We start from the raw sequence: 25,968 nt of genomic DNA, 5'->3' as shown, positions 1-25,968 counted from the left end.
GTAAGAAGTGCATTCCATGTCGTAAATAGGATAAAAATACATGTCAACATAAATTGATTTTCAGCATCATATGCATCATTTCTGGCTTCCCACAAGGTATAATTGGTAAAATTACGCTAGTACCTGGACTACACCAGGTCCTGTCTCGTCCGCATGACCGTCCACCAGGTTTAATAAAAATGTTTTACTGAATGACGCAGCCATGTATTGCAAAATTAAGATCCCACAGCACTGAGCAGTGTGAAATTGCTCTCTTCATAAAGTTCCTGCCACTCAGTGCAGCAGTTCCTCGCCATTCATTGTGCATTGCAGCTCCAGGCTGAAGTGCAATGCGCAGACGAGTAAAAATAATGGTAACCATTAGCAACGAAAGAAGCATTGCACTGCTGTCACTTTTAACACATTTTTCAATGTATGCACTACTTTCAGTCACAAGCTGCACAGCAATGGGCCTTTGGTAATGTATTTAACAGCAGTGCCCATGTTAAATTTTCACATTCCTACAAGTAAGTAAAGCAGAGTACTTTTACACAAGACCTTTCAGAAGCACAAAGCAGACTTTGTCTGTAGTTGCTCACAGCTAGCACACCTCTGCAGTGGCTGATCACTGTGGAGTCTACAAAGTATCTCAAAATCACAACTGTTTATTTTCCAACTCCATGTAGCCCGGTTCCCCAGCAGCTGACAGCAGTCAGTAGTTCAGGGGCACTAGGAGGATTGCATGAAAATCAGCACAAAACACTGCCAGGACCTTGCACATGTGGTGAATGAATATCATTACAAATGGTAAGACCAGAGCACAGAGCAGAAAAGTAAAACAAACTGCAACAAAACATGAGAGAAGCCAACAGCCACAGAAACCAAGGAGCACAGGGGATTTTTTAAATTTATTTATTTATTTGTGGTGTTGATCAAGTAAGAATATTACTGAATATGTTGTCGCTTAAAGCTAATTGATTAGAAAAGCAGAAGAAAAAACAACCACATGCCGCCGGTGGGATCCAAACCCACGACCTCCGAATTACGCGTCCGGAGCTCTACCTCTCAGCTACGGCGGCGGCTGTCAAACCTTCTGCTTTCAGGGGTATTTATGTTTACAAATAACCTAACCTTGAGATTGTTCATCAGCGCCACCCACGTTCGTAAGCGGAGGACGTGGAACGTCCTGAGTTACCACTGGTGTGACGTAGAACGCTGATGAACAATACTATCTCAAGGTTAGGTTATTTGTAAACATAAATACCCCCGAAAGCAGAAGGTTTGACAGCCGCCGCCGTAGCTGAGAGGTAGAGCACCGGACGCGTAATTCGGAGGTCGTGGGTTTGGATCCCACCGGCGGCATGTGGTTGTTTTTTCTTCTGCTTTTCTAATCAATTAGCTTTAAGCGACAACATATTCAGTAATATTCTTACTTGATCAACACCACAAAAAAATAAATAAATTTAAAAATTCCTCTGTGTCCCTTGGTTTCTGTGGCTGTTGGCTTCTCTCATATTTATAACGAGCCCCTCATTCCCCTTCCCTTGCAACAAAACATGTAACTAGCAGTAAACTAAAATGAAAGGTACCTGGAAAAAGTACTGGGAGATGTGTAGTGATGGAAAAGGCAGCAAGGACCACGGCTTCACAACACAAAACATAGTCATGATTTCTTGACCACTACACACCACTGACATTTTCCACATCTGTACCTTTCAAATTCATTAAAGCATAAAAATCTAGGGCCTTTGGGCACAATGAACCTGCCATCTGATGCTGAATTATCACACACAATAACAGATGATGATGATAGTAAATTTTCATGGCGCAAGGGCATCTTGGTGGGAACAGCAGAAATAACAAAACGCGGACACAGAAAGGAACACACAGGACGTAGACGTATCAACTCGCTCAGTTTTCTACTCTTTATAAAGCAAGGGCATCTGCGGCCAAAGAGTGCCATGGCACAAGGTATTTTCCGTTTGCTCAAGGTGGCGTCAGAGTCATTCCCCAAGAATTTCACCCTGATTAAGCCAAGCACCAGGCCAGGGGAAGCTTGAACCCATTGTATTATCGGTGGGTACCCGGCAGCACAGCGCATCGAACCCTGCACCTCCCGCATGGAAGGCAGATGCTGAACCACTAGGCCACTGCTGCAGTACAATAAAAGAATCATAACTATGGAAATTCAGCACTAGTAGTGCAGTTACAGACATGGAAGCATATGTATGCAAGATGTGCATGGGTGTAATCCCTATGTGGCAGAGGTCGAGACCCTGAAAAAGTGACCAGTTTCTCGATGTCGTCGATTCAGCTACTTTCAAAAGGCATACCTGCCAATGGCACTGTAAATGCGTACTAACTGTATGCCAATTCTGACTCGGGTGCCGACATCACTGATGTCGTAGGGGGATGTTGTTTTGAAACCGGAAGGCCTCAAGACAGCCGAAGGACTCAAGGGGTGAACAGAGGGAACAGAGGAAATTCGCTCTACATGCGTAGAGCAAATTCTATGCCACTATTACGTGCAAAGAAAATTGGTTGTTCCAGATGATCATGTCATGAAAGCTCCAAGGACTCTCCTATTGGGACAGGAGTTCTGGTAGTTAAAGAGCTGGCCATCACGCACTTTTTGGTCATCAGACACAAACACAACAATGCAAAAATGTTCCCAGGACTGCTTAGGAACTATGTGTGGAAAGTATACAGGTTGGTCTGAAAAGAAGGTGACCTCATGCAGAGTTTTGTTGCAAATGATAAGGAGCTCCGCTGCCTCAGAGCTCGGGGCTTATTATAAAAGCAGACAGTCATACATACTGGTGCGCACCAATTGTTCCCATGCAAAAACCACCAGAAGACATATGGCTCTGCATAAACCTGACCGAACTAAACCAGTTAATTCAAAGAGAATTACACGTCCTTCATTCAAGTTGCCAAGTAGCGAACTATCTCTCCAAGCTTGATGCCAACTTTGGTTTCTACCAGATAAAGCTAAGTTCTGACAGCCAGGAGTTTACTGCCTTCCATGTCCATGCCTTCCATACCAACAGAATGGGCTGACATATCAGAGACTGCCGGTTACGTGTCAACGGGCCTGTAGCCAACTGGCAATCCTCTTTAACTTGAGAAGCAATAACCACACAGAATCAAGGTCAACACCCTTGCAACTCCCATGAACAAGTGCCTTTAGCAGCATGGCATCTACTGCTTTCATATTTCTTCCCTGCATAAATTAACTTGACAGAACTCTTGACCAATAAACTTGACAGAACTTGACTTTTCACCATTACTGAGACCAGTCGTGCAGAAGGCATCAACTCAAGACTCTTAAAGCAGTCATGATATTGTTACATTGCCGTTGGGGCTCATAACCGAAAGGCTTTAATGGGGGTTGACCTGGACGGCACCGGAGAGCAAGCCAGGAGCACAGCACCCAGAGGAGGCCGGGACCGAGCTTCTGCTTCTTTCGCTCGCTGGGGCACGAGACTTGCGAAGAGCAGCCGCCCAGCGGCTGCCTGTAGAGACGCGGCAATATGGTCTACTAACAAGTCGTGCTTTTACATTGCAGCTACTAGCCATGACGTTATTATGCATACTTAAAAAAGAAGTAGGGCCCTGCGTACGCATTTCAGATAAAACAGCCATATTTAAGCAGCCTGAGTGATGTCATAAACTGACAGCGCCATCGTCTACTGTAAAACTGCTGTGCACACGGCCAGTGAGGTGAGATGCTGCTCGCTTCTTATGCAGTGGCTTCTTGTTCTATCTAAGAACTGTTTCTCGTCGTTGTACTCTCTGTTGCACTCTCAGATGTCCATGCAATCCTAACATTCATCAGAAGGTGCTGGATTACTGGAGAGTATAGCCAAGAGCACTGCAACAGGAAACAATTCTTCAGTGTCACTGAAAAGCCACTGCACAACAGACGAGTTACAGCTCGTACTTTCTGAAATGACGATGAGATGGTGAGTTCTCCATCTCAAAAGACGAAGGAGACGCGACAATGACTACTGCATGCCAGACAATGTCATCAGGGAGGCCAAATTCACTTACAAGGTTTAGGTTAGGATTCAGGTTAGGATTCAATGAACTGATAGAACAGTTCAATGAACTGTTAGCAGTTCAAAGAGCTGTTCTAACAGTTCACTGAAACAGTTCAAAGAACTGTTAGAACCCAAACCTGAATCCTTCACATTCTCCACGGTGGTGTCCCTTGGCCCGACATGAAACACAAAACGGTGCTTGGAACCGGGCTGCAGCTTCCTCAGTCCTGCCACGATGCTCAGAGCCAAAGAGGGCGGCCACTCCTCGGCTCAAAACAAAAGCCAGAGCTTGTATGCCGCGAACACGGCACACATGGTACCGGTCCACGGCAAGCATTTCCAGGTTTGGCTCTCGTTGAGCAGTCAGGAAGAGGTGCTAGAAAAACAGGCATAACTTTGATCACGTGGGGTGTACAGGCCATTACCATTCAACACTATTCACCTGTACATATATTTTGTACGAGCTGTGCAATTTTTTAAGGCAAGAGGCATACAGAAAAATGGCAAGGTTTTTCAGGCCACTGGCACACACCTGTCATGCATCAGTAGCCAGAGACAAAGCAGGTGCAGTTTCATCACGTGCAAATGAAAAGAGGAAGTTCATTGAAAGAATTATTCCAAATAGTAACTGTGTGGGTGCAAAACTAGAGGGCGCAATCTTTCACCCGTACAATGGCTTATAAAGACTGCTCATGCATGCAGCTGCAGACATAAGAATGTGAACAGAGTTGAAATGAACACCAAGGTCAAAGTGAAGTATGCCTATATCGACTGATTACTGTGTTCTAGTAATAGCAAAACAGCAACTTTGACTGAATAGACCTTTCATAAGGTGGAAATGGCCAAGAAACTAAATACAGCTGTCACTGCCACAGGCCATTTCCACCTGCCAACTACAATGATATCAATCCTTGCATTTTATATCTTCTTCAGGCACTGTGTGCACATATGCAAACGTGACCGCAACACTATCAAATCTCGCCTATACAAGCAAAAATTTCCACAAACATGGAGGATGTAATTAAATGCGCTAAAGTCATTTGAGTAGAGAGATACCTCGACATGTATACGAAACAAATGCCGGATTCATTTATTTTCTTAATGGATGCCTCTGGTTACAGTAGCCCTGCGGCTTTTCTGGCGGGTGGCAATTTTCGTTTGCTGGTTTTGCAAGCATAAATGCTATAACATGCTTTAAATGCATCGATTTGTTTACATAATCAGAGCTACGTTTACTTCTAGTATATGTGAAAGCAAGCAAGCATGGAGTGGTGCCACAGCACATTCACAAAACCAAACAGGTTGCACATGGAGTGATCTGCAGGCAAACTGATGTTGACTTTATTCTCGGTACACAAGGGCCTGATATCAGAACAACACGTGCCTAGAGGAGGCAGCGCGACTATTCACACTCAGCTCAGGGTCAGCTCAAGCCTGCTGTTCGCTAGAAATGGCACTGGCTGCCAACAACAGTCTCCGCCGCGACTATTCTATGCCACAAACTGCTTCGCAGACTGTGTCAACTATTGAGGAAGTGCAGTTTTGGGGCATCCCACATCCTTTGTTTTTGATCAGCCTCACAACACCGAATTTGCTTGTGTTTGTCCTGCTTCAAAATATGTAAAGCGTAATGAGGTCCCACAACAACAAAGTTCACTAAGGAGTGCATGAACGGCTGCTAACTGATTTGAAATAATCATTTTTCCCCACAATATTCCCCACAGCATTGTAATTATTTTAGTACCTTGATTAAACCTTCTGTAAAAGAAATTTAAACATCCAGCTCCAGATTACCACTGAATGCACCCCATATCTGCGTGCAGAAAGGAAGCGAAAGTGTCAGAAGTGCTCCTGGAAATGAAGGTTAGGTGCGCAATACTGCCGCGAAGAAGCAGAGGTATGTAAAAATAATGACATGTATGGCGACTAGAATCGAGTGGCTATCAGATGATTTCTAGGACAAGCAACATAAAACAAAAACGACAAGAACAACTCTGAAAAAGTCATGCAAGCTGTTCAGCTTCATTGCTGTCTGCTGGCAGTACACTGCATTGGTAGATCTGCAACACTGCCTCAAGATTAACGTGAACTATCCTAGGCTATACATAGCTTGGACATGACGTCAAGTCATTGAGATCACTGCTACGGCGGCCGTGTTTACGAATTACTTGGCTGCTACGCATGCTTCAAGACATGGATAAACAGATGCATTTTGTGCTGCAACCAGCTCCTTTGCTCTCTGTGCGTGGAAATTCCTTCTTTTCTGAATGCACAGCCCTTTCACAAGGGCTAAAAATTGCGACTGATCGTGTCAGTGCACGTTCAATGCGAGGAAAAGGTTCGACAGTGCAAGAAAATCGGTCCCTCAGGACTGGAAGCAAAGAAGTGCGCAGGCGCTAGCCTGTTTGCAGACATTAAATACACACATTGTCAGCTACTTTGCGACTGTCGATTGAAAGTACACAAATCACCGTAATCGCACAATTCCTATGTTAGTACGTAGGTGAGAGCTTGTCAGTAATGCAAGCGTAAGGAAGGCGAAGTTCTACTTTAGAGGTCAGTGGAAAACTTTCTTTACTTTTAGGCTCTTTCAGCTGGGTTAGCTCATCTCGAGGTGTCAATGTTGCACTGCCAGTAAATGTCAGTTCCTTTTTTTGGCGCAAAAAAAAACAGACAGTTCACACAAACATGTATTTTTGCCGTCAGCTGTGGGCGGGATGAAAAAATATCAGCGCATGGCTAGGGTGCCTTGATATTGTTGCGGGAAAGGATATATTTACAGTTACTTGCACAAGCAAAGGGAACAGCTGCGAGGAGCACAGAGAACACAGCCAGAACTTCGTTGTCGTCTTCGCCTCCTCCCACTCATTCCATCGCTCATTGTCATTGTCTGCCTGCTTCAATATAGAACAATGCATCAAGGCACCTTACGCATGGCTTAATCGGCGTCCCTGCTACATTGGCCTTCGCATGCTGTTTCTGCATGGGCCTCAGCTTGCCTCTTCTCACTGTGTATTGTCTCACTGTGTGCTCGCGTTGTGCGAAATCTTCATGCTTGGCACCAAGCATGAAGCAATGGGGTCCAGTCAAGCTTTGTCTCCTCAAGCTACTTAGGTGGTCAACATATCAACAGAAAACATCCGGTTAACCACTGGCACTTTCCTTGCTTCACCACTGTCACATACTCGACAGTCTTAATTGCGAATTTACCTGTTATGAAGAATGCACCCCATACTTGATGGTAGTGGTTCTCGTGGTCAAAGTTGGCACGTTAAATGCGCGCCACACGCAAGCTCTGTCGCCCTGTTCAGTGCGCCTTCGCTTGGTCACACAGCGAGAAAATTTCTGTTCGTCGGGTGTTTCCTACCGCAGCTACTGCTGCGCTTCGACTGCCGAAATATTGCGTGCTGCTGTGCTGAAATGATGCGGAATGCATACTGCAGGAGCTAGTGGTTCCTAAACATGGTGGAAGCATATCCTAGAATTCTTTTCACTGACGTCAGTGCAAGCTATGCATAAGTAGTACAGGACAATTCTGGAATGTAAAACACGCTTACGTCAACATTCAGAATTGTGGCACCTAGCCTGGAAAGGCGCCGCACCAGAAGCTTGTTGAGGTGAAGGCGGTCAGCTTCCTTCTGACGCCCCAGTTCGTCTCCTCGGGGCACTATTTTGAAGATGAAAATGTGGCTAGCATACTGTTTTACTTCAGCCACAATCTCCTGCATAGAAAATATTGGATCATGAGCAGTGAACAACAATGCTTTGTTTTTGCAAGACTATTTTTACATCGGGAATGCAGAAGAATGCAAAGTGCAAGCACGAGTTTCCCACATCTGCCTCTTCAGCACTTTCCATCATCAATGACATGCACAGACTAACAGCACCCAGCTTTATTTGAAAGTTCTATATAGAGCGGGGCCTACAGTTTCAAAGACATGTATGACACTAAGCTGCATTTCCACGGCATTGCGAAAACAAGCTCCCGAATTGCGGGTCACCAAACAACACAAGCATACGTGAAAAATGAGCTGCTCCAGAAGGAGAAAGGTTAGCCCCATCTGCACACTGTAGCAACTAGTAAACCAAGTACAATCGCGGACAAAATGTGTACTTGGCTTTAGGAATTGTATCCCCTGTCGTCGATTTCGAACAGCAAGGCAGCATGCCCCTAACCACAAAAGAGATCCCACACACTACCCAGTGCTTCACTTCCAGACTACAAAACGCGGCGCACCATGACGAACATCAGTAAAAGTGGCTTACCTCGAGGCGTGCAACGATCGTTGACACTGCATCGCTATTTCGACCGAACAAATCGTTTCCGCCCACGTACACAGAAATAAAATCTAATTTAGGCCGAAGGTGAAGTCCCCGAACCAGATCCGGCAGCGTCTCCGTCGTGGCTCCACCAAAGCTAAAGCTGACGACGTTCACCGTATTTTGCAGCGGGATCCGGACTCTTTCGAGAAACTTCACCTGGCTGTCGCCAACGACAACTCCGCGCACGCTGCCCGTCATGTTGAGCGTCCCGCTGCGCTGACGACAAAGGCAAAAGCGGAAAAAGGGCAAACGAAAAATCCTGGGGACAGGTTAGGCCCAACTAGGGACATCTGTGTCTTCTTTTAGGTACTTTCAAAACACATGCAGTTCAATGCAACAGGGAAACCTAGGGACAACCTCACATTCCTATTGCCGGCGGATTTTAGTCTCGTGCCTGCAAGCTGGTAGGCCGGCCCTACAGAGAAGCGCGCCTCTGCCTTCGTGACGCTTGTACGACCTCGGTGCACATCAAAACCGTCACGACAACCTAATCTTCGCTCGGGTAGTTGTATTACATTGCGAATAGCAGTGTAGACTATCGAGCGCGAGTACAGGAGGCGCGGCCAAAACAGACGAAACTCTCGAAACCGCGCGAACAACGTCATTCCCGAGAGTTTTCGCTTCAAACGAGAATCTAACGAGAAGGCGACCCGCTGGTCGCGCTTGCAAATGTAAACAACGGTGTTGTCGAGCTGCTACTTGGTCGCAAGCGACTGCGAGTCGCACGCCCTTTGCTCACTCAAGGTTAGGTTATTTGCTCAAGGTTAGGTTATTTGTAAAGCATAAATACCCCCGAAAGCAGAAGATTTGACAGCCGTCGCCGTAGCTCAGAGGTAGAGCACCGGACGCGTAATTCGGATCCCTCCTGCGGCACGTGGTTTTTCTTCTGCTTTTCTAATCAATTAACTTTAAGCGACAACATATTCAGCAACATTCTTACTTGATCAACACCACAAAATAAATAAATTAAAGAAAAATCCCCTCTGCCCCTTGGTTTCTGTGGCTGTTGGCGTCTCTCATATTATAACGAGCCCCTCATTCCCCTTCCCTTGTTTGCTTAATTACTTAGTGAGGGCCTCGGTTCTGGCAGCCTTGAAGCCATAGGAAGCATAAGAGGGTTCTCACACAGTTTCCACCCTCGCCGTTCGATGGCGTTCTACGTCACACCAGCGGTAACTAAGGACGTTCCACGTCCGCCGCTTACGAACGTGGGTGGCGCTGATGAACACTCTCAAGGTTAGGTTATTTGTAAAACATAAATACCCCCGAAAGCAGAAGATTTGACAGCCGTCGCCGTAGCTCAGAGGTAGAGCACCGGACGCGTAATTCGGAGGTCGTAGGTTCGGATCCCACCGGCGGCATGTGGTTGTTTCTTCAGCTTTTCTAATCAATTAACTTTAAGCGACAACATATTCAGCAATATTCTTACTTGATCAACACCACAAAATAAATAAATAAATAAATAAATAAATAAATTAAAAAAAAATCCCCTCTGCCCCTTGGTTTCTGTGGCTGTTGGCGTCTCTCATACAATACGTAAATCATTAGGAGCGTATCCCTGCGCATGCCGTACCTGTGACTGCATAACCTCCGTAACATGCCTGCGGCACGAGTCCCTTTTACAGCAACATGGTCAATGTGAGGCCGCCAGATGAGTTTGTCGTCATAAATGACGCCCAGGTATTTTAGGGATTGAGTTCGAGGTATTGGTTGAAATTTGCATGAAAGAGAGAGCACGACAGGATCCTGTACAGGAAAAACAAGGACGGCACACTTGTTAACATTTAATGTGAGGTGCACACTGCTCAACCAGTGCTCAAGAGAACTCAAATATGATTGCAACTGATCATCGAGGGAATGTATATCAATCGCAGCCGCAAAAAATGCCGTCGTCCGCATAGACGTAAGTGCGAACATGGTGGTGGAGACAGGAATGGAGTTCAGAAGAATATTGAAAGCACAGGCGAAAGGACAGCTCCCTGCGGGACACCTCTCGTCTGTTTGTACCTCTCGGATTTTACCCCATTATGGACGCAGAAGAATTCCCTGTTATAGAGAAACGCAGATATCCAAGCAACTAAATATTCTGGAAACTGGAGGGACTGTAACCTGTGTAATAGGATGGAATGCTCTACACTGTCATAAGCTTCAGAGACGTCGAGCGTAACCAAAGCAGCATACAGGCGTTGACGACGAGCTAGAAGAATACGACTCTCAAGATCTACATGTGCATTCCATATCGAACATCGCGGCCGGAAGCCGAGTTGACACGGGCTGAGAATAGTTCTGCGGTCCACAAAGGCAGAAACCCGCATAAGTAACACCCTTTCTATTAATTTTACCACGTTTGACGTTAGAGAAATAGGCCTAATATTTTCTAATTCATAGCCTCCACCCTGGTTTTTAAGTGAAGGGATCACCTTGGCCAGCTGCCACTCAGAAGGGATCCAAGCGTGTTTGATAGAATAGTTGACCAGGTGTAACAAAGAGTCCGGAGACGCCTCAAATAGAATCTTGAGCATCTTTGAAGTAACACCATCAGGACCGGGAGCAGAAGCTGGTAATCTTTGAACAACTTGAGAAAGCTCCGAAAGAGTGACTTTAGTGAAATAATTATCTGCCGTCCTTTGCGCAAACAACATGAGACGTATAGAAAATAGAGACGAGAACCGCTTATGCAAGCCCGCGGCAATTGATTCAACCACCTCGATAGCTTCCTTTGGTGACATAACTAATGACTGTAAATCACGAGAAGGTAGGACCTGTTTTCTGGACCGTAAAAAGCCAAATAATGCCCGTCGGTTGCCTGACTTTGAAAGAAAATCAAAATGTTTAGAGTCATATTTCTCTTTCGTCTTGAATAAACAGCGCGAACGAAGACGAGCACAAAAGACAAGAAAACGGACGACACTGCGCTGACTAACAACTGAGGGTTTATTGCTGATCACACAAGTATAAATACATAGATGTCGGCAGAGAGGGAAAGGTTTACAAGTGCAAAAAAACAAAAAAAGACAAAACATACATGTGACAACAGCAACAGAAGCTCGCTAGAAATCAGCGGAGATTATCAGCCCCCAGGAGTGACAGCTCTTTTTGCAGTAGTGTTAGCGAAGGAGTGCTTATACATGCATTTCCCTGCTTGAATATGTTGTAGGCCTCGATAATTTCCCTCGCAGTTTTTTCCCGATTTTTGGCAATGACCTTGGTTTCATGATATAGCGGTACGCACTGTTTTTTCTCTGTCTTTGCCCATTCACAATCCCGGCAATGAATGCCGAGGTGACCGGAAACTACTTTTGAGACTTTGTAGCTGTGTTCGCTCAGCCTTTTATTGATACATCGTCCCGTCTGTCCAACGTACTGCCCTCCACAGGGCAGAGGGATGTTGTAAACAACCCCCTTATCACAAGGGACGAAGCGTGACTGGTGCTTAGTTGTGCACTTCGCCACTTTTCCTTTGATCTCATTAACAGATCGGCACAAACCAGCCAGACGATCAGGCGCGGAAAACACAACGTCGACACCTGCTTTTTTCCCCACTTTTTTCAGGGAGTGTGAAATTCCATGTAGATATGGAATCACAGCGACACGTTTGCGGTTGTTGTCCTATTCCTGGCCGTCTCGTGTAGCTGGTTCTGACTTGCTCTTCTTTAGGGCCGACTCAGCTACTGACGTGATAAGTTCTAGGGGGTACCCTGCCGAGAGCAACCTTTTTACCTGGTGTGAAACGCTGGAGTGCAGCCTGTGGTGGCAGGATTTTGTTAATGAGCTGTTCAAACAGGACCCTATGATACGTACCCCTCTCAATGAGCTTGTAATGGCAAGAACCATAGGGAAGAAGGGGCTTGCTACCTCGGTTGTTACCTCTCTTTCGCACGAGAAACTGTGCGTTTAAAGGTGGCTGCTATGAATTTATAATCTTTCCAGTTATTTGGGCATTGGTTATAAAGAAGCTTTTTCCATGCTGCCTTCCTCCGCCTGTAATCCCTCGTACAGTCCGCGTTCCACCAATGATTAGAGGAATTCCCATTTGAGGGCCGCACCAGGAACTCCGACTTTTTCCGGCAATCCTCTAAAGCCAGGCATATGCTTGTTGACTGGTGATCTTCGGCGATGTTAGAAACTGACGCGAGGGCAGAGCGCAACATCGTCTCAAATTTGTCATAATTTACATGCGTCCGCAACGGACGAGCCGCAGGTGTTACACGACATATGATATCGAAACGAGCAGGTATATGGTCACTTGAGGAGCCGCAATCAACAGTCGACCAATTCATTATGCCAATTCCAGGACTGGTGAATGTAAGATCTAAAACAGATTTAGACTGAGCGCAAAGGTAAGTGGCTGATAAAGAATTTGAACACGTAAGGCTGTTATCAGAAACCCAGTCCCAAAGGCGCTTCCCACATAGATTTGTGCGGTAGCCCCAAGGTGTGAATTGAAATCGTCAGCCATGAGAACTGCGTTTCCACAGCTAGCGAGAAGCGAATCTGGCGGTCTAGTATCCTGGACTCCATAGGGGAAATAAAAATTTACTAAGGAAAATGGGGAGCACCCAGGAAGAAGAGTCTAATGCCAAAATCTCACAGTCAGGGGACATTAGCTGAAAAGATACCTTAGCCTTGTGGCAAAGTTTTGAAGAAACTAACGTTAGCAAACCCCCTCCTCGTGACTGGCGATCTAGACGAAATCAACGATAATTTTTAAAGTGAAAATGTTTGTCGGCTGAAAGCCACGTTTCTTGAAGAATAATGACATCCGGATTAAGCTGGGAAGAAATACAGTGTAAATCTGTTGAAGCTGTAAGAATAGAGCGACAGTTCCACTGCAAAACTCGCAACGACGCTATGGTTTCGAAAGCAGAGCAGCAGCAAACTGCCTGCTCTAAAATGGTATCCTTCGGCATATTGCCAAGCTGCTTCTTCGTTGATTTGGATTGTGAACGAGGAGAAGTAGATGAAGGAGATATCGGGGACCCGCTACGCTTTAGGACCCGCACATCAGGCTCCATCATCTCGGAATTGGAGATAACTCCAGCGTCACTGGAAGTACCCGAAGTAAGAACAGTGTCGGGTGCAGAAGTTTGTTCCTGGGGCTGAGATGTTGCAGATAGAGAAGAACGGACAAGAGCAGGGGTAATTACATTCGATAGAGAAGCCAAACTGGCCTGCACAGCATTAGTGAGCTGGGAAGCGAGGACATTGGTGAGGCATTCCGAAACACTTGCAGCAATTTTCTCTACCATTTTTGTCATGGACGCTTCCACAGCAGACGCAATTGCCTGAGTCAGCGATGAATCTAATATCATTCCCTGACGAGCGGTCACCCCTGCATACCCGTAGGCCCTGTAATGATCGGAGGCTCAGACAGCGGAGAACGGCGAGACCGTCAGGCGCCATCAGGTATGCGGCCAAAAGCGCTGCTGTTTCTCGGAGAAGACGCAAGGAAACGCTGGCCTGGGGGCGGCTTCTGGCGGCGGCGTTGGCGTGGACAAAAGCTCTAATCCCCTTCGCCGGCGATGCTGAATGCGGCTCTGGTGACTGGCAGCGGAAACAGGCGAGCCAGTCCGGCGTCATCAGGCTACTGCGCTGCTGTTCGGGGGAGACAAAAGAGAGACTGCGTGGGGCAGCTACTGGCGACGGCGTACACAAAGGCGTCTAATCCCCTTCGCCGGGAAGGCTGAGCGCGGTGTTTCTCCCGGACTGCCCGTGGACTGACCGACGAGACCCAGTGGCGACGACGGCGGGGCACGGCGCCGCGGATGGGCGACACGGCTGATTTATCCCTTCCACCGAACTGAAGAGGTCACCGGTGTGAGCGGTCAGCGCTCGCGTCCCCATCGATCAGGATCGTCACTCAGCAGCGAACGACCTTTTGGGCCTGGTCAAACAGTTCGCGACTGAGAGACGCCAAGTTCCTCCTTGCCCGTGTGTGTGTGTGTGTCTGTGCGGTGTGCGCGGCCACGTGGGGAGGGCGGAGCCTAAGAAGACGCTGGCAGCCCATTGGACGCTCAACCAGAGATCATATTCCCTAGCTGGGTGCCTGGGGAATGTGAACTGCATTTAAGGAGCAATCAGTGGGGTGCCAGAAGATCCTCCCCCATTTTCTGACTTTGGTCTCCTTGCTACTGTACAAAATGTAAAATAAACCTTCAAGCTTGCTATTCCTCCCGAAGGCTTACCTCCGTAGTCTGTCTGCTTCGCCCTAATGCGGTGAAGACCCTGGTCCCGACCACCCCGATCACATCAGCCCGTTCCTTAATTTCCAGTATAGCTTCTCGGCGCGAACATCGTTTCCGGTCTATAACCTCCAAGATCTGAATCTCCTGCGCACGAGAGGGGCAGTTGGAAGAATTAGCAGCGTGGGCGCCACCGCAAAGGCAGCGCTTCTCGTTCTGCTCAGAGCAAGTGCCCGTAGCATGATCTTCTCCACAGCTACAACAGCGCAAGGTGGATTTGCAACCGCCGGCGCTATGGCCATAGCGCCAGCAGTTAGTGCACTGCAGAGGCCTAGACGACAACTGGTCAACCCGAAAAATTAGAGGCCAGGCCTTTATTTCACTGAGGCAAGACGTGCCGGCAAAGGTGGCAATTACCGACTCAGTGGGCACCCGCATGTTGCCATTGATTGATTGATTGAAAACATCTTTATTTATTCAGTATTTTCAGAACATGTGGGTGGGCCGCCTAGTCCGGTAGTCCATTGGCTGCTGCTGCTGCGGTGGCCCTCCCCACCAGCCAGTGCTGACGGTCAGGATCATCGCTGAGCAGAATAGCCTCCCACTGCTCCTCCGAGGGGTTGGGAATGGGGTCAAGTAAGGGATTAAATTGGCATGCCCACACCATATGGTAGAGGTTAGCTACCTCTCCACAGTGTGGGCACTGCGGAGAGTATAGTGTAGGGTACCACAGGTGTAATTTAGCTGGTGTTGGGTATGTGTTGGTTTGTAGTCTCCTAAGGGTGTTCTCTTCTAACTTATTGAGGGATTTGTGTGGTGTTGGGTACTCCTTTCTGGCTGTTCTGTACGGCGCGAGATTGTCAGTATACACTGCTAAACCTATCAGGTCACGGCACCCTTCATGGTCATCAGGGGGAGACGCCCGGTATAGAAGAGCTCGGGCATGCCTGTGAGCGGCTTCGTTTCCTCCTGGTAGTTCCAGGTGACCGGGAAACCAGATGAGGCTTGGTTGGGTGGATGCTTAGTCAGCAATGACAACCCTGACTTATGAATTAATCCGGAATTGTAGTTGCGACAGGCGTTCTGGGAATCAGTGAGCACAACGGCGTTGGGGTTATATGCTACAGCTAATGCAATAGCTGCCTCCTCTGCGTGAGTGGGGTTAGATGTTTTCACCGAGGCGCAGTTCACCATCGACCCTGAAGGCGTTGAGACTACAATAGTCATGACTCCATTCTGTGGTCCTGCTGCGTCCACGTAAAGGGTGTTAGTCTGCTTGTCCCATTTCTTCTGCAGGGCTTCCCCTCTTGCCTTCCTCCTCTCGATGTTATATGCGGGATGCATATTCCGCGGAATGGGGTGCACGTTGATGCGTGTTCTTACATCGCGTGGGACCTCTTCCCTTTGGTCAATTGTATACGGCTGATTAACATGGATCTTCTCGAGCAGTTCTCTGCCGGGTGTTGTGAGTGCGAGCCTATTGAGTTGTGAGAGCCATTGTGCTTCCCACATCTCTTTGAGGGTATTATGTATTACTAGAGCCATGAGCTTGGCCGTTGGCGTGGAGTTCGGTAGCCCCAGTGCCGTCTTGTAGGCTTTCCTGATGAGTGTCTCCAACTTTTCAATTTCCGACCTGGAGAGGTTAAGGAATGCCGTCCCGTACATTATCCGCGAGATCACGAAAGCTTGCACTAAGCGGATGGTGTCCCTTTCCTTCATGCCATGGTGTTTATTTCTGATACGATGTATCATCCGGAGGATTTGCTCGGTGGATGTTGTAAGCTTCTTCATTGTGGTGGTGTTATGTCGCCCCTGCGGGATATACTGCCCTAGGATCTTGATCTCCGTGGGTTTCTGTACTGGGTGGCCCTCTATATACACCGAGATGTTCTGCGCTAGGGGTGTCCTCGGGTTCTTCAGAATTAGCAACTCGGACTTTTCCGGCGCACACTGGAGGCCTCTCGCTCTGGCGTACCGGGCCACCGTGTCCGCTGCTGCTTGAAGACGCTCCTCGATCTCGGCGTCACTCCCCGAGTTGCACCAGACAGTGATATCATCCGCATACAATGTGTGTTTGATGCCGGGAATTTCGGAAAGAAGGCCTGGTAGATCTTTCATAGCCAAGTTGAACAAGAGGGGTGACAGTACCGCCCCTTGCGGAGTTCCCCTCGGGCCTAGAGTGATGGGATCTGATTTTATTCCACCGAAGTTTATAGTGGCTTGCCTGGCTGATAAGAAGTTTTTGATATAGTTGTAGGTTCTTGCGCCACAGTTGGTATCGGCGAGGCTTTGCAGGATATTTTTATGTAGAACGTTATCGAACGCTCCTTTCAAATCTAGTGCCAGGATGGCCCTTGTCTGTGACTTGGGAGGTGTCTCAAGGAGGTCTTTGTACAAATACAATAGGGCGTCCTGTGTTGATAGGTGAGGGCGAAAGCCGAATTGAGTGTTAGGTAGGAGGTTGTTATCTTCTAAGTATCTACTCAGTCTCGTGTTGATGACCCTCTCTATGAGTTTCCCCAAACACGAGGTCAGCGATATCGGCCTTAGATTATCCAGTTTAAGGGGTTTGTTCGGCTTCGGAATGAACCGAACCTCGGCTGTCTTCCAGGATATTGGTAACGTTCCAGTAGCCCAATGCTGCTCGTTGAAGCATTCCACCAGCGAGGTGATGGTGTCATCGCTGAGGTTAAATAAGAGCTTCGCTGTTATCTGATCTGGACCTGGAGCTGCATTTTTTCTCATGGCCGCGATTTCTGCTTTGATTTCTTCTTTCGTGAGTGGGATGTCCAGCTCGGGATTCGGCAGCCCAGAATACTCCGGCTGTTCCACGACTTGGTCCGTGCACAGATACCTGGTCTTGAGCTTTTCCATCAACTCTGTGTCCGTACCAGGGGTGGCGTGTACGATCTTCGTGAGCCTGTCTTTAGTGGCCGACTTGCTGCTGCTGGGGTCGATTAGGACACGTAGGAGCTTCCAAGTCTTTGACACCCCTAACTTCCCCTGAATACCATCACAGAGCGAATTCCAGTTCTGTCTGGTTAAGGATATGGCATAGGCTTCTGCCTTTTTGTTTATCTCCTCTATTTTTTTCTTGAGTTTGCGGTTAAGCCGTTGTCTGCGCCATCTCTTTGTCAATGAGTGCCTCGCTTCCCATAAATGTAGAAGGTGCGGATCGACCGCTGGGCAGTCCTCTGTCGTGCAGACCTCTTTTGTAAAGGCTTTCAAAGTGTGCACCTCATCTTTAACCCATTCCTCTAGGTCGGTAATAGGGTTTGCAGTAGATGTGTGGGCCTTTCTCCACCTGTCCCAGTTCGTAACTCTTGCGATGCCTATTTTGCGCTTGCACGCATTTGTGCTTATCTCCAGAGAGAGTATGAAGTGATCGCTTCCCAGGTGCTGTTCGGTATTCTTCCAAATGGCGCTTTGTATGTTCTTGGTGAACGTCAGGTCAGGACACGTATCTCTACTGACACTGTTTCCCAGCCTCGTAGGGTAAGTGGGATCGGTGAGGGTCGATAACCCTTCTTGCGTCACTACTTCTTCCAGTTTTCTGCCTTTTGGTGTCGCTGCCGGGTAGCCCCATGAAGGGTGTGGTGCGTTGAAGTCGCCCCCAATCACGCAGGGGGAATGGCCCGCTAAGGTCAGAAATTTCTTTATGAGGGAACCCAATTTTGCGTGCCTGTCTTTAGGAGGGCTGTATACGTTCAATACGTGCGTGCTTGCCGCTCCTCTTTGGAGAGGAAGAATAGTTATATAGCAGTGCGCAATATCCGGCTCGAAAGGGTCGTGCAATATGGCAGTGTATAATTTGTGCACTAACGTGGCAGTTAACTGGTCGTGCTGGTAAGTCACATAGTCTTGGAGTTTAATAGGTATTAGGTGGGGTTCTTGAATTAGGATAGCTGCCGGTGGGTCAGATTCCTGAGATATAAGGAGATTTAGAGCAGCCTGCTTTCTCCTGTATCCCCGGCAGTTCCACTGCCAGATCTTTACTCTAGGTTTGGCTGGCATGTTGAATCCGTATCGGATGGCTCGTCCACTTGCATTGTACGAGCGAATTTCGACTTATGTCTTTTATACGCATGTTCCTTCCGAAGTGCAGAAATTGCAGTCTCCGTGTATCGTCGGTTGTTTGCAAGCTGCTCCCGAATTTCTTGGAATTGGGCGTTCACGTAAATTGGAAAAGCTTGGAACTCCTCCTTGAAGGACCTCAGTTCTTGGATAATTTGTTGATAGACCTCGCCTAAGGCGGGCTGGGAGCTAGGTATTACCTGCTGTTTTTGGTTTTGAGGAGTCGGCTGAGTTACCGGCGTTATTGCGTTAGTAGTTGCTCGCTTAAGCTCTTGGTTTTGGATGGTTAAAGCACTGACTTGTTTTTTCAGACTTTCTATCTCTTTTTTGAGTGCTGCCAACTCCGTGTTATTTTGAGGGGAGGACGAGGGGAGGGGAGGCCACTCTGCAAAGCTCACCTTCGAATCTGAAGGCTGGCCCGAGGACGTCTTCTTCAGCGCCCCGGTGGTCTTGATGAGGTTCTCCTTCCCTTGTTCTTTACCCGCCTCCACGTGACTGGCGTTCTGGGTGGAGCCTGTTGCCTGGCGTCTTGAGCTGGAACGGCCGCGGGAGGCGGAACGAGAGCGGGAGACTGATGACGACGCTCCTCTGTGTCGCTGTGCAGGCTGCCTCTTCTGCCTTGACCTGCTCCTACCTTCGTCATCTTCAAGTTGCGTTGTTGATGCCGCGTCTGATGACGCGGTACTAGCGTTCTTGTTCAGCGGTCTCTGGAATTTCTCCTTGCAGTCTCTTGCATAAGTCTTGTGCGGGCCCTTGCACAGCGCGCAAACGGGTGTGCACTCGTGCGTCTCATCTGGACTCGGCGTTCCACAGGTTTGGCAAGCAGCCCCCTTGGGTTTCGGGCAGACGTCTGCTCGGTGACCTGGCGTTCCACAGTTGATACAAGCAGCCCTCGTTTTACGGTAGATGTAGCAGCGGCGCTCTGACCACCCGTAGTTGACCGTGAAGGGAACCTTCTGGCCGGCGAAGACGATGACTGCCGACGTAGTCTTGCCCAGTCGGCGCGCTCCCAGGATAGTATGGCTGGGTGAGGAGACGTCTTGGAAGATAGAGTCATCACTCACTTCAGGCTTGATATTATGTATGACACCCCTGCAAACATCCTCTGGCAAGGCAACATAGGCGGTGACCGTTATACTCTTGCCGTCGAGGTGGAGACAATTAAGCTTGGCGAGGCGGAACGCGTCTTCCTCACAGTGAGTACACACCATTATAATGTTCTGCTGGCTAACAACGCGCAGCGTTGGCTTTTCCTGTAGAGGGGTGTTGAGGGCAGCTTGGATCCCTAATTCGAGATCGTAGGAGCGTGGAGCCACAGATTGCAGATCCACCGTGGTTTTAGGTCGAATGATGACTTTGTATGGAAAATTCCTGAGACTCGGTAGACGCGGAGGTCTTGGTGCAGGAGGCTCTCGGCGTTCTTTCTTCTCCGGCTCTTCCTTGGGAGGCGTGGATTTAGCTTGCGCCGCTCTGTCGTTGTTGCGCCGGGACCATATGTTCCAGCCATGGCTGTTGTCTTCCTTCGGGAGATCCTGCGGGGGCATCAGCTGCTGCTGGGATGTTGGTACATGACTGAAGTCCATCTCCGTCGGGTCGTAGCCTCTTAGAGAATTCATCGTGGTCGTGGTAGTGATGAATGAAGCGGGAGCACTCACTGGCGAGCGTCGTTAGACCCGCGTTGCGCGAACGCTATGCCGCGCATCCACGGGCGCACCGGCGTCTCCGCGGCGGTAAGGCACCCCAACCCCTTGGCCGTTAGGGTTAGCGCTCTTCTCGGGGTGACGAGAAGTCAGACAGGCTTTAGCACCGAAAATGTGGCACTCACAGGCTCACTGGTCGTACCAGGCGATGTCAGGCGTTGAAGGCAACCCGTGGATGGTAAATATACGGTGATCCAATATTCTAATCCGCCGCAATCGAAGATTGTCAACGGAGCCCATAAATCGCACGTCCGCTCGTGACGAACGCTTGCAGCGCCCCCCCGCATGTTGCCAACATCTCGGTTACAGCGGTGCACAGCAACAACACCTGCGGCGGACAGCAGATCAAGGGTCTCAACTGGAGACAGCGAAGAGTCGACGACTCGGACAATGCCCTTCGTGCAAGCCAGATGTGGCGGAATAAAAGAGCTTACCCGGAGAGATGCGAAAGACGAGGTAGCTAGGAGATCTCTGACGCAGGCGAGGTCTGAGGACGTGCAGAGAATACCGCCGCGTCCAAACTGGCGGACCTCACTGATGGCTTCATAATGAGAAGTGGCTGACTGGAGCGCAGCCCGAACAATTCCAGGATTGGTCATCTTGATGGCGCCACCATCCTTAGGCACCAGCGCAACCGGTATGCAGCCGACGCCACTGCGCAAAAAAGCCTCCAAGGGCAAGACTTCAGGGGAAAGGGATGCCGACCAGGAGGAGCTCCCCTGGCCGGGAGACTGGGTAGACATACCCCGGGCTTACGGCCTCACCGTGTGCTTGATGCCCACAAAACGATAAGGGCAAAGGCTCAGAGAGAAAAACAAAAAATTCAGGGGGCACTTTGACTGTCTAAAGTGCGTAGAGGCGAAAGCGTTTTCTGCACCGCTTTCAGTGCTTCTGTGGCACTGGTGGCGTCACATGTAATTGAGTACTAATTACTAAGTGATGACAAATCACTAATTAATGGTTACTTACTGATTAATGCCTGAATACTAATTAACTGCTAATTAAGCTTAAGCTTCGCCTTTAGGAGTGGAACGCGACAGCGTGTTGTAGCGCTGCCAGGGAGTCCACGGAACGCCACCACCCGTTCGGCGCGATGCCTTGCCGTTTCAACGCAACGGTTTTTGAGGAAAGGAAATGGCGCAGTAAATCTCTGTCATCTCGGTGGACACCTGAACCGCACCGTAGAGGAACGGAGGAAGTGGGAGTGAAAGAAGAATGACGAAGATGGCCCGTAATGAAGAAAATGAAAATTGTATTTGAGGAAGAAAATTACGCAGTAACTGTCTCACATATCTCGGTGGACACCCGTCAAAATTCAGGGGGGGGGGGGTGCACTTTTTTACCTAAAGTGTGGTTACTGATGTGTGGTTAAGATGTTAAGCTTCGCCTCTGAGTGTGGAACGCGAGAGCGTCTTGCAACGCTGCCAGGGAGTCCATAGAACGCCATCGCCCATTCGGTTCTGCGCCTCGCTCGTCGGTAAATTGGTTTTTGAGGAAAGTAAATGTATTTCTCTCTCATATCTCGGTGGACACCTAAACCTCGCCGGAAGGGAAGGGAGGAGGATGGCAGTGAGCGAAGACACCGTATTCACTAGACGTGCCTTTGTTCATTCCAAACCATCGAGCTGGCATGGCGGAGTGGATAGCATGCTCGTCTCGCACTCCGAAGACCGGGGTTCGATTCCCGAGCTCGACCAATTTCTTACTAGGTTTTATTTATTTATATGGCCTGACTAGAGAAGTTAATTAGGCTAATTGGGTAATTAAGCAGTTAACTAAGCTCAGTCCCACTTACTTGGAGCATCACTATATGGTCCCTTCAATTGGTTGCATGGTTACTAGCCAAAGTACATTTGGCCCCGTTTGAAATTGGCGCACTGTGACGTCACGACCGTTTCGACCAACTGAAAAGCGTGACATTCTCTGTCGACAACTGCTGCTTACAACGAGGCTGGGAGGGCAGCGCTGAGGTACGTTGTTGTTGTTGTTGTTGTTGCCTTGGTGGCATGGCACATACCCACGACGGGGGATTGGCCAAGGTTCAGTGAGGTACGTAGAAGATGATGATGATGATGTCCTCGGGCTGAATGGCACATACCCACGGCGGGGGATTGCCAGGGTGCATAGCGGATACAAACGCACTCATGTACAGGGAATGGAGTATAATTAAATCTAAAATTTGGGACGCAGAGCTAGAATTTGTACAATACAAAAATACGGAGAAAGAAAAGTTGTGAATTCACATTCTAGCAGAGGAATCTACCAGATGAAATTATATAATCGTGAATAGACTCGAACACTGGTTTCAGGGCATATCCCTTGGCGCTTGCCCCGAAGGATAAGAGAATCGGAATAGATAGAGGAAGCCCAAGCCGAGCGAGGGGGATCTCCAAGCAAATTCTACGGAGAGCAGCGAGCCGCCGGCAGGAGAGGAAAAAATGTTCTATAAACTCAATTTCGCCACAAGACTCACAAAGGTTGGATATCGAAAGCCCCGATCGGCATAAATAAAGATTTAGCCGCGGTATCCTGCAGCGTAAAAGGGTCATGGACACCTCACATTGCCTCGAACTGCTGGCTGCCGCGCGCCTATCTTCTTCTTCTTAAGACCTCTGGCGCTTACCGGTCCTAAGAAAGCGTCGTCGTCTTCCTCTTCCGGTGCTGCGTCGACGGGGGGCTCGGGACAAGCAGTCTGCGTCGGAATGCTTGCGGCCAGATTTGTAGACTACAGCTATGTCAAATTCTTGAAGACGCAAGCTCCAACGAGCAAGGCGGCCAGAGGGATCCTTCAAATTTGCAAGCCAGCACAGAGCATGGTGGTCGCTCACAACCTTGAATGGTCGTCCGTACAGGTAGGGTCGAAATTTGGACGTGGCCCAAATAATGTCTCGGTCGTCGAATAGTTGGCTTCGGCTTTCGACAGTGAACGGCTAGCGTACACGATAACTTTCTGCTGTCTGCCATTTTTCTGAACGAGAACCGCTCCTAAGCCCACACTGCTTGCATCGGTATGGACTTCGGTTTCGGCGTTTTGATCAAAGTGCCCGAGCACAGGAGGGGACTGTAAGCGGCGCTTCAGCTCGTTGAAAGCTTCCTCTTGCGGCCTTTCCCATTTAAAAGGCACGTCGGCCTTGGTAAGTTGGGTCAAAGGTTCGGCGATGCGCGAAAAGTTCTTGACGAATCGCCGGTAATAAGCGCACAAAGGAATCTGCGTATAGCTTTCTTGTCATTAGGCTGTGGAAACTCTGCGATCGCAGCCGTCTTCTGGGGGTCTGGGCGAACTCCATCCTCGCTTACGACGTGACCAAGGAACAGCAGCTCCTCGTAGGCGAAGTGGCACTTCTCTGATTTCAGTGTCAGGCCTGAAGACTTGATCGTTTCCAGTACTATCCGAAGCCTTCTGAGGTGGTCTTCAAAGCTTGAGGATGATGATGATGATGAAAAGCCTTTATTTAATAAAAGAGGTGAGGCTTTCTTAAAGAGCCCCGCAATGGGTGGAGTCCCTATTCCGGGACCCCATTGGTCGAAGCCGCCAGCTTAGCCCTCTTGACCAAAGCCTTTTGGGCCTGAAGGTCCGAGCAGCCAAGCAGGGCCGCCTCCCATTCCTCTCTGGTAGGGTTGGGGTGGGGGGAGAGAGCTGAGTTGCGCTGGCAAGCCCAAACCATGTGGTAGGTGTCAGCCACCTCGCCACAGTGTTTGCACCTGCCAGTGAACGCGGGATCGAAATGTTTTAATACTGCCGGGCACAGCATTGTATTAGTGAATAGTCTAAGTAGAACGCGTTCGTTTGCTTTCCCCAGTCCCTTTGCAGGGGCTGGGTACACGCGGTGCCTATCCTTATAATAAGATGTTATGTCTTTGAACGAGAGTAAAGAGCCACCTTCAGGTTTCAGGTGCTTGAGGAGAAGACAACAACATTATCTAAGTAGACTAGGCAAATCTGCCACTTCAAGCCTGCGAGCACCGTATCCATTACTCGCTGGAACGTCGCTGGGGCAGAGCAGAGGCCGAATGGCATCACCTTGAACTCGAAGAGTCCGTCTGGCGTGATGAACGCAGTCTTCTCGCGATCTCTTTCGTCGACTTCAATTTGCCAGTAGTGTTGTGAACGTGAATTTCTAACACCGGAACGCTCCCAAGGATGGCGTCCAGGCCTGCGTCTCACCGAGCCTGCGCGTCGTCTTTGTGGAGAGTGGTGCGCGTTCGGCCGGTGAGCTACAGAGACGCTCCCCAAGGACGGCGCCCAAGCCTGCGTCTCTCCGAGCCCGCACGTCGTCGTCGTCGTGGAGCGCGTTGTGCGTTCGGGCCGGACAGCTACCGGAACGCTACCGGGGTTGGCGTTCAAGCCTTGCAGGCCAATCAGCCACCAGGACACTCCTGATTGGACGAAAAGGGGCTGGAGTCTGTGCGGAGTCTATTTAAGGGCTCCCGTCTCCTTTGTCTGTGTCTTTTCCTGTTGGGATACGTCGTGCCATGTATCGTGCTTCTCTCTGCTTGTAAATATGTAAATATATTTACCATTTTTTTCACGCTGCTCCTTATCAACCCCCCATCTCTTCATTGCTCCGGCCGGTCGGCGACAGCGGACCCGCGTCCCGACGGCAACTGAGAACTCGCGTCACGACAGTCGCCGCTCTTCAGGTCCATCGATGAGAAGTACTTAGCGTTGCATAGCCGATCCAATGTGTCGTCGATGCGGGGGAGGGGGTAGACATCCTTCTTCGTAATGCTGTTCAGGCGGCGGTAATCGACGCAGAAGCGAAGGGTGCCGTCTTTCTTTTTAGCTAGGACAACTGGTGCTATCCAGGGGCTCCTTGATGGCTGGATGACGTCGTCACGTAGCATTTCCTCTACGTGCTTGCGGATAGCTTGGCGTTCTATCGGCGATACGCGGTAAGGGCTCTGCCGCAGTGGTCGGGCGTGTTCGTCTGTGACAATGCGGTGCTTGGCAAGCTGGGTTCGTCGCACATTCGATGATGATGAGAAGAAATCGCTGTACCTTTTAGAAGACTGCGTATTCGGTCTTGTCTGCTCTGGGGTAATGCCAGGTTGATGCTGAACGTGGGTTGATGGCCTTGGTCAGGTGGTTCTGCGGGTTGGTCGGGGAGGGCAAATATGTCTCTGTTGTCTGGCAGCTCGTCGAGAAAGGCAATCGTCGTACCTTTGTTTAGTTGCCGGTATTCTTCGGTGAAGTTGGTTAGCAGCACCTGGGCTTGGCCATTCCGGATTTCGGCGACTCCCCTTGCGACACCCAATCCTCGATCCAGGAGTAACTGGGTGTTCCCCTCGATGACGCCTACGGCATTTTCGATGTCTCCAGTACCTAAGCAGGCGAGAACACTTGACCGGGTTGCAACGCTCTATGCTTCGTCGAGGACGTTTAAGGCAACATGATGAGTCGCGCTCGTCGCAACATGTATGGCTTTGTCCGTGGAAAGCTTGATTGACTTAGATCGAAGGTCGATGATCGCCCGATGTTCGTTCAGGAAGTCCATTCCCAAAATCACGTCTCGCGAGCATTGCTGTAGGATCAGGAAGGTTGTCGCGTAGGTTCTCCCATTTACAGTAACTCTCGTGGTGCAGCGTCCTGACGGCGTAATCAGGTTGCCACCTGCGGTGCGGATCAGCGGGCCATCCCAGGTTGTTGTTACCTTCTTGAGTCGGACA

The 25,968-nt window shown here is 49.2% G+C and overlaps 1 protein-coding gene across 3 annotated transcripts; it reads right to left on the bottom strand.

Moving 5' to 3' along the window:
- Positions 1-1,132: 1,132 nt before the first annotated feature.
- On the bottom strand, positions 1,133-21,448 carry LOC149345262 (uncharacterized). 3 transcript variants are annotated; one of them, XM_089546550.1, is made up of 3 exons: positions 20,736-21,448; positions 7,580-7,744; positions 1,133-4,398 (listed from the first exon to the last, which is right to left on the bottom strand). In XM_089546550.1, the coding sequence occupies exons 1-3, from the start codon at positions 21,042-21,044 to the stop codon at positions 4,147-4,149; spliced, it is 726 nt and encodes a 241-aa protein (XP_089402676.1). In that variant the 5' UTR covers positions 21,045-21,448; the 3' UTR covers positions 1,133-4,146. The 3 variants fall into 3 exon arrangements, with proteins under 3 accessions (XP_089402676.1, XP_089402677.1, XP_089402675.1); XM_089546551.1 differs by lacking the exon at positions 20,736-21,448 and adding an exon at positions 8,289-8,959; XM_089546549.1 differs by lacking the exons at positions 1,133-4,398; positions 7,580-7,744 and adding an exon at positions 14,915-20,629 and having other exon boundaries at positions 20,736-20,826.
- Between the last annotated feature and the right edge of the window lie 4,520 nt (positions 21,449-25,968).

This window comes from Amblyomma mixtum, chromosome 5 (genome assembly GCF_055824585.1).
Source record: "Amblyomma mixtum isolate Tamu chromosome 5, ASM5582458v1, whole genome shotgun sequence".
Lineage (NCBI taxonomy): Eukaryota > Metazoa > Arthropoda > Arachnida > Ixodida > Ixodidae > Amblyomma > Amblyomma mixtum.
This window is presented reverse-complemented; position numbering and strand designations above follow the sequence as displayed.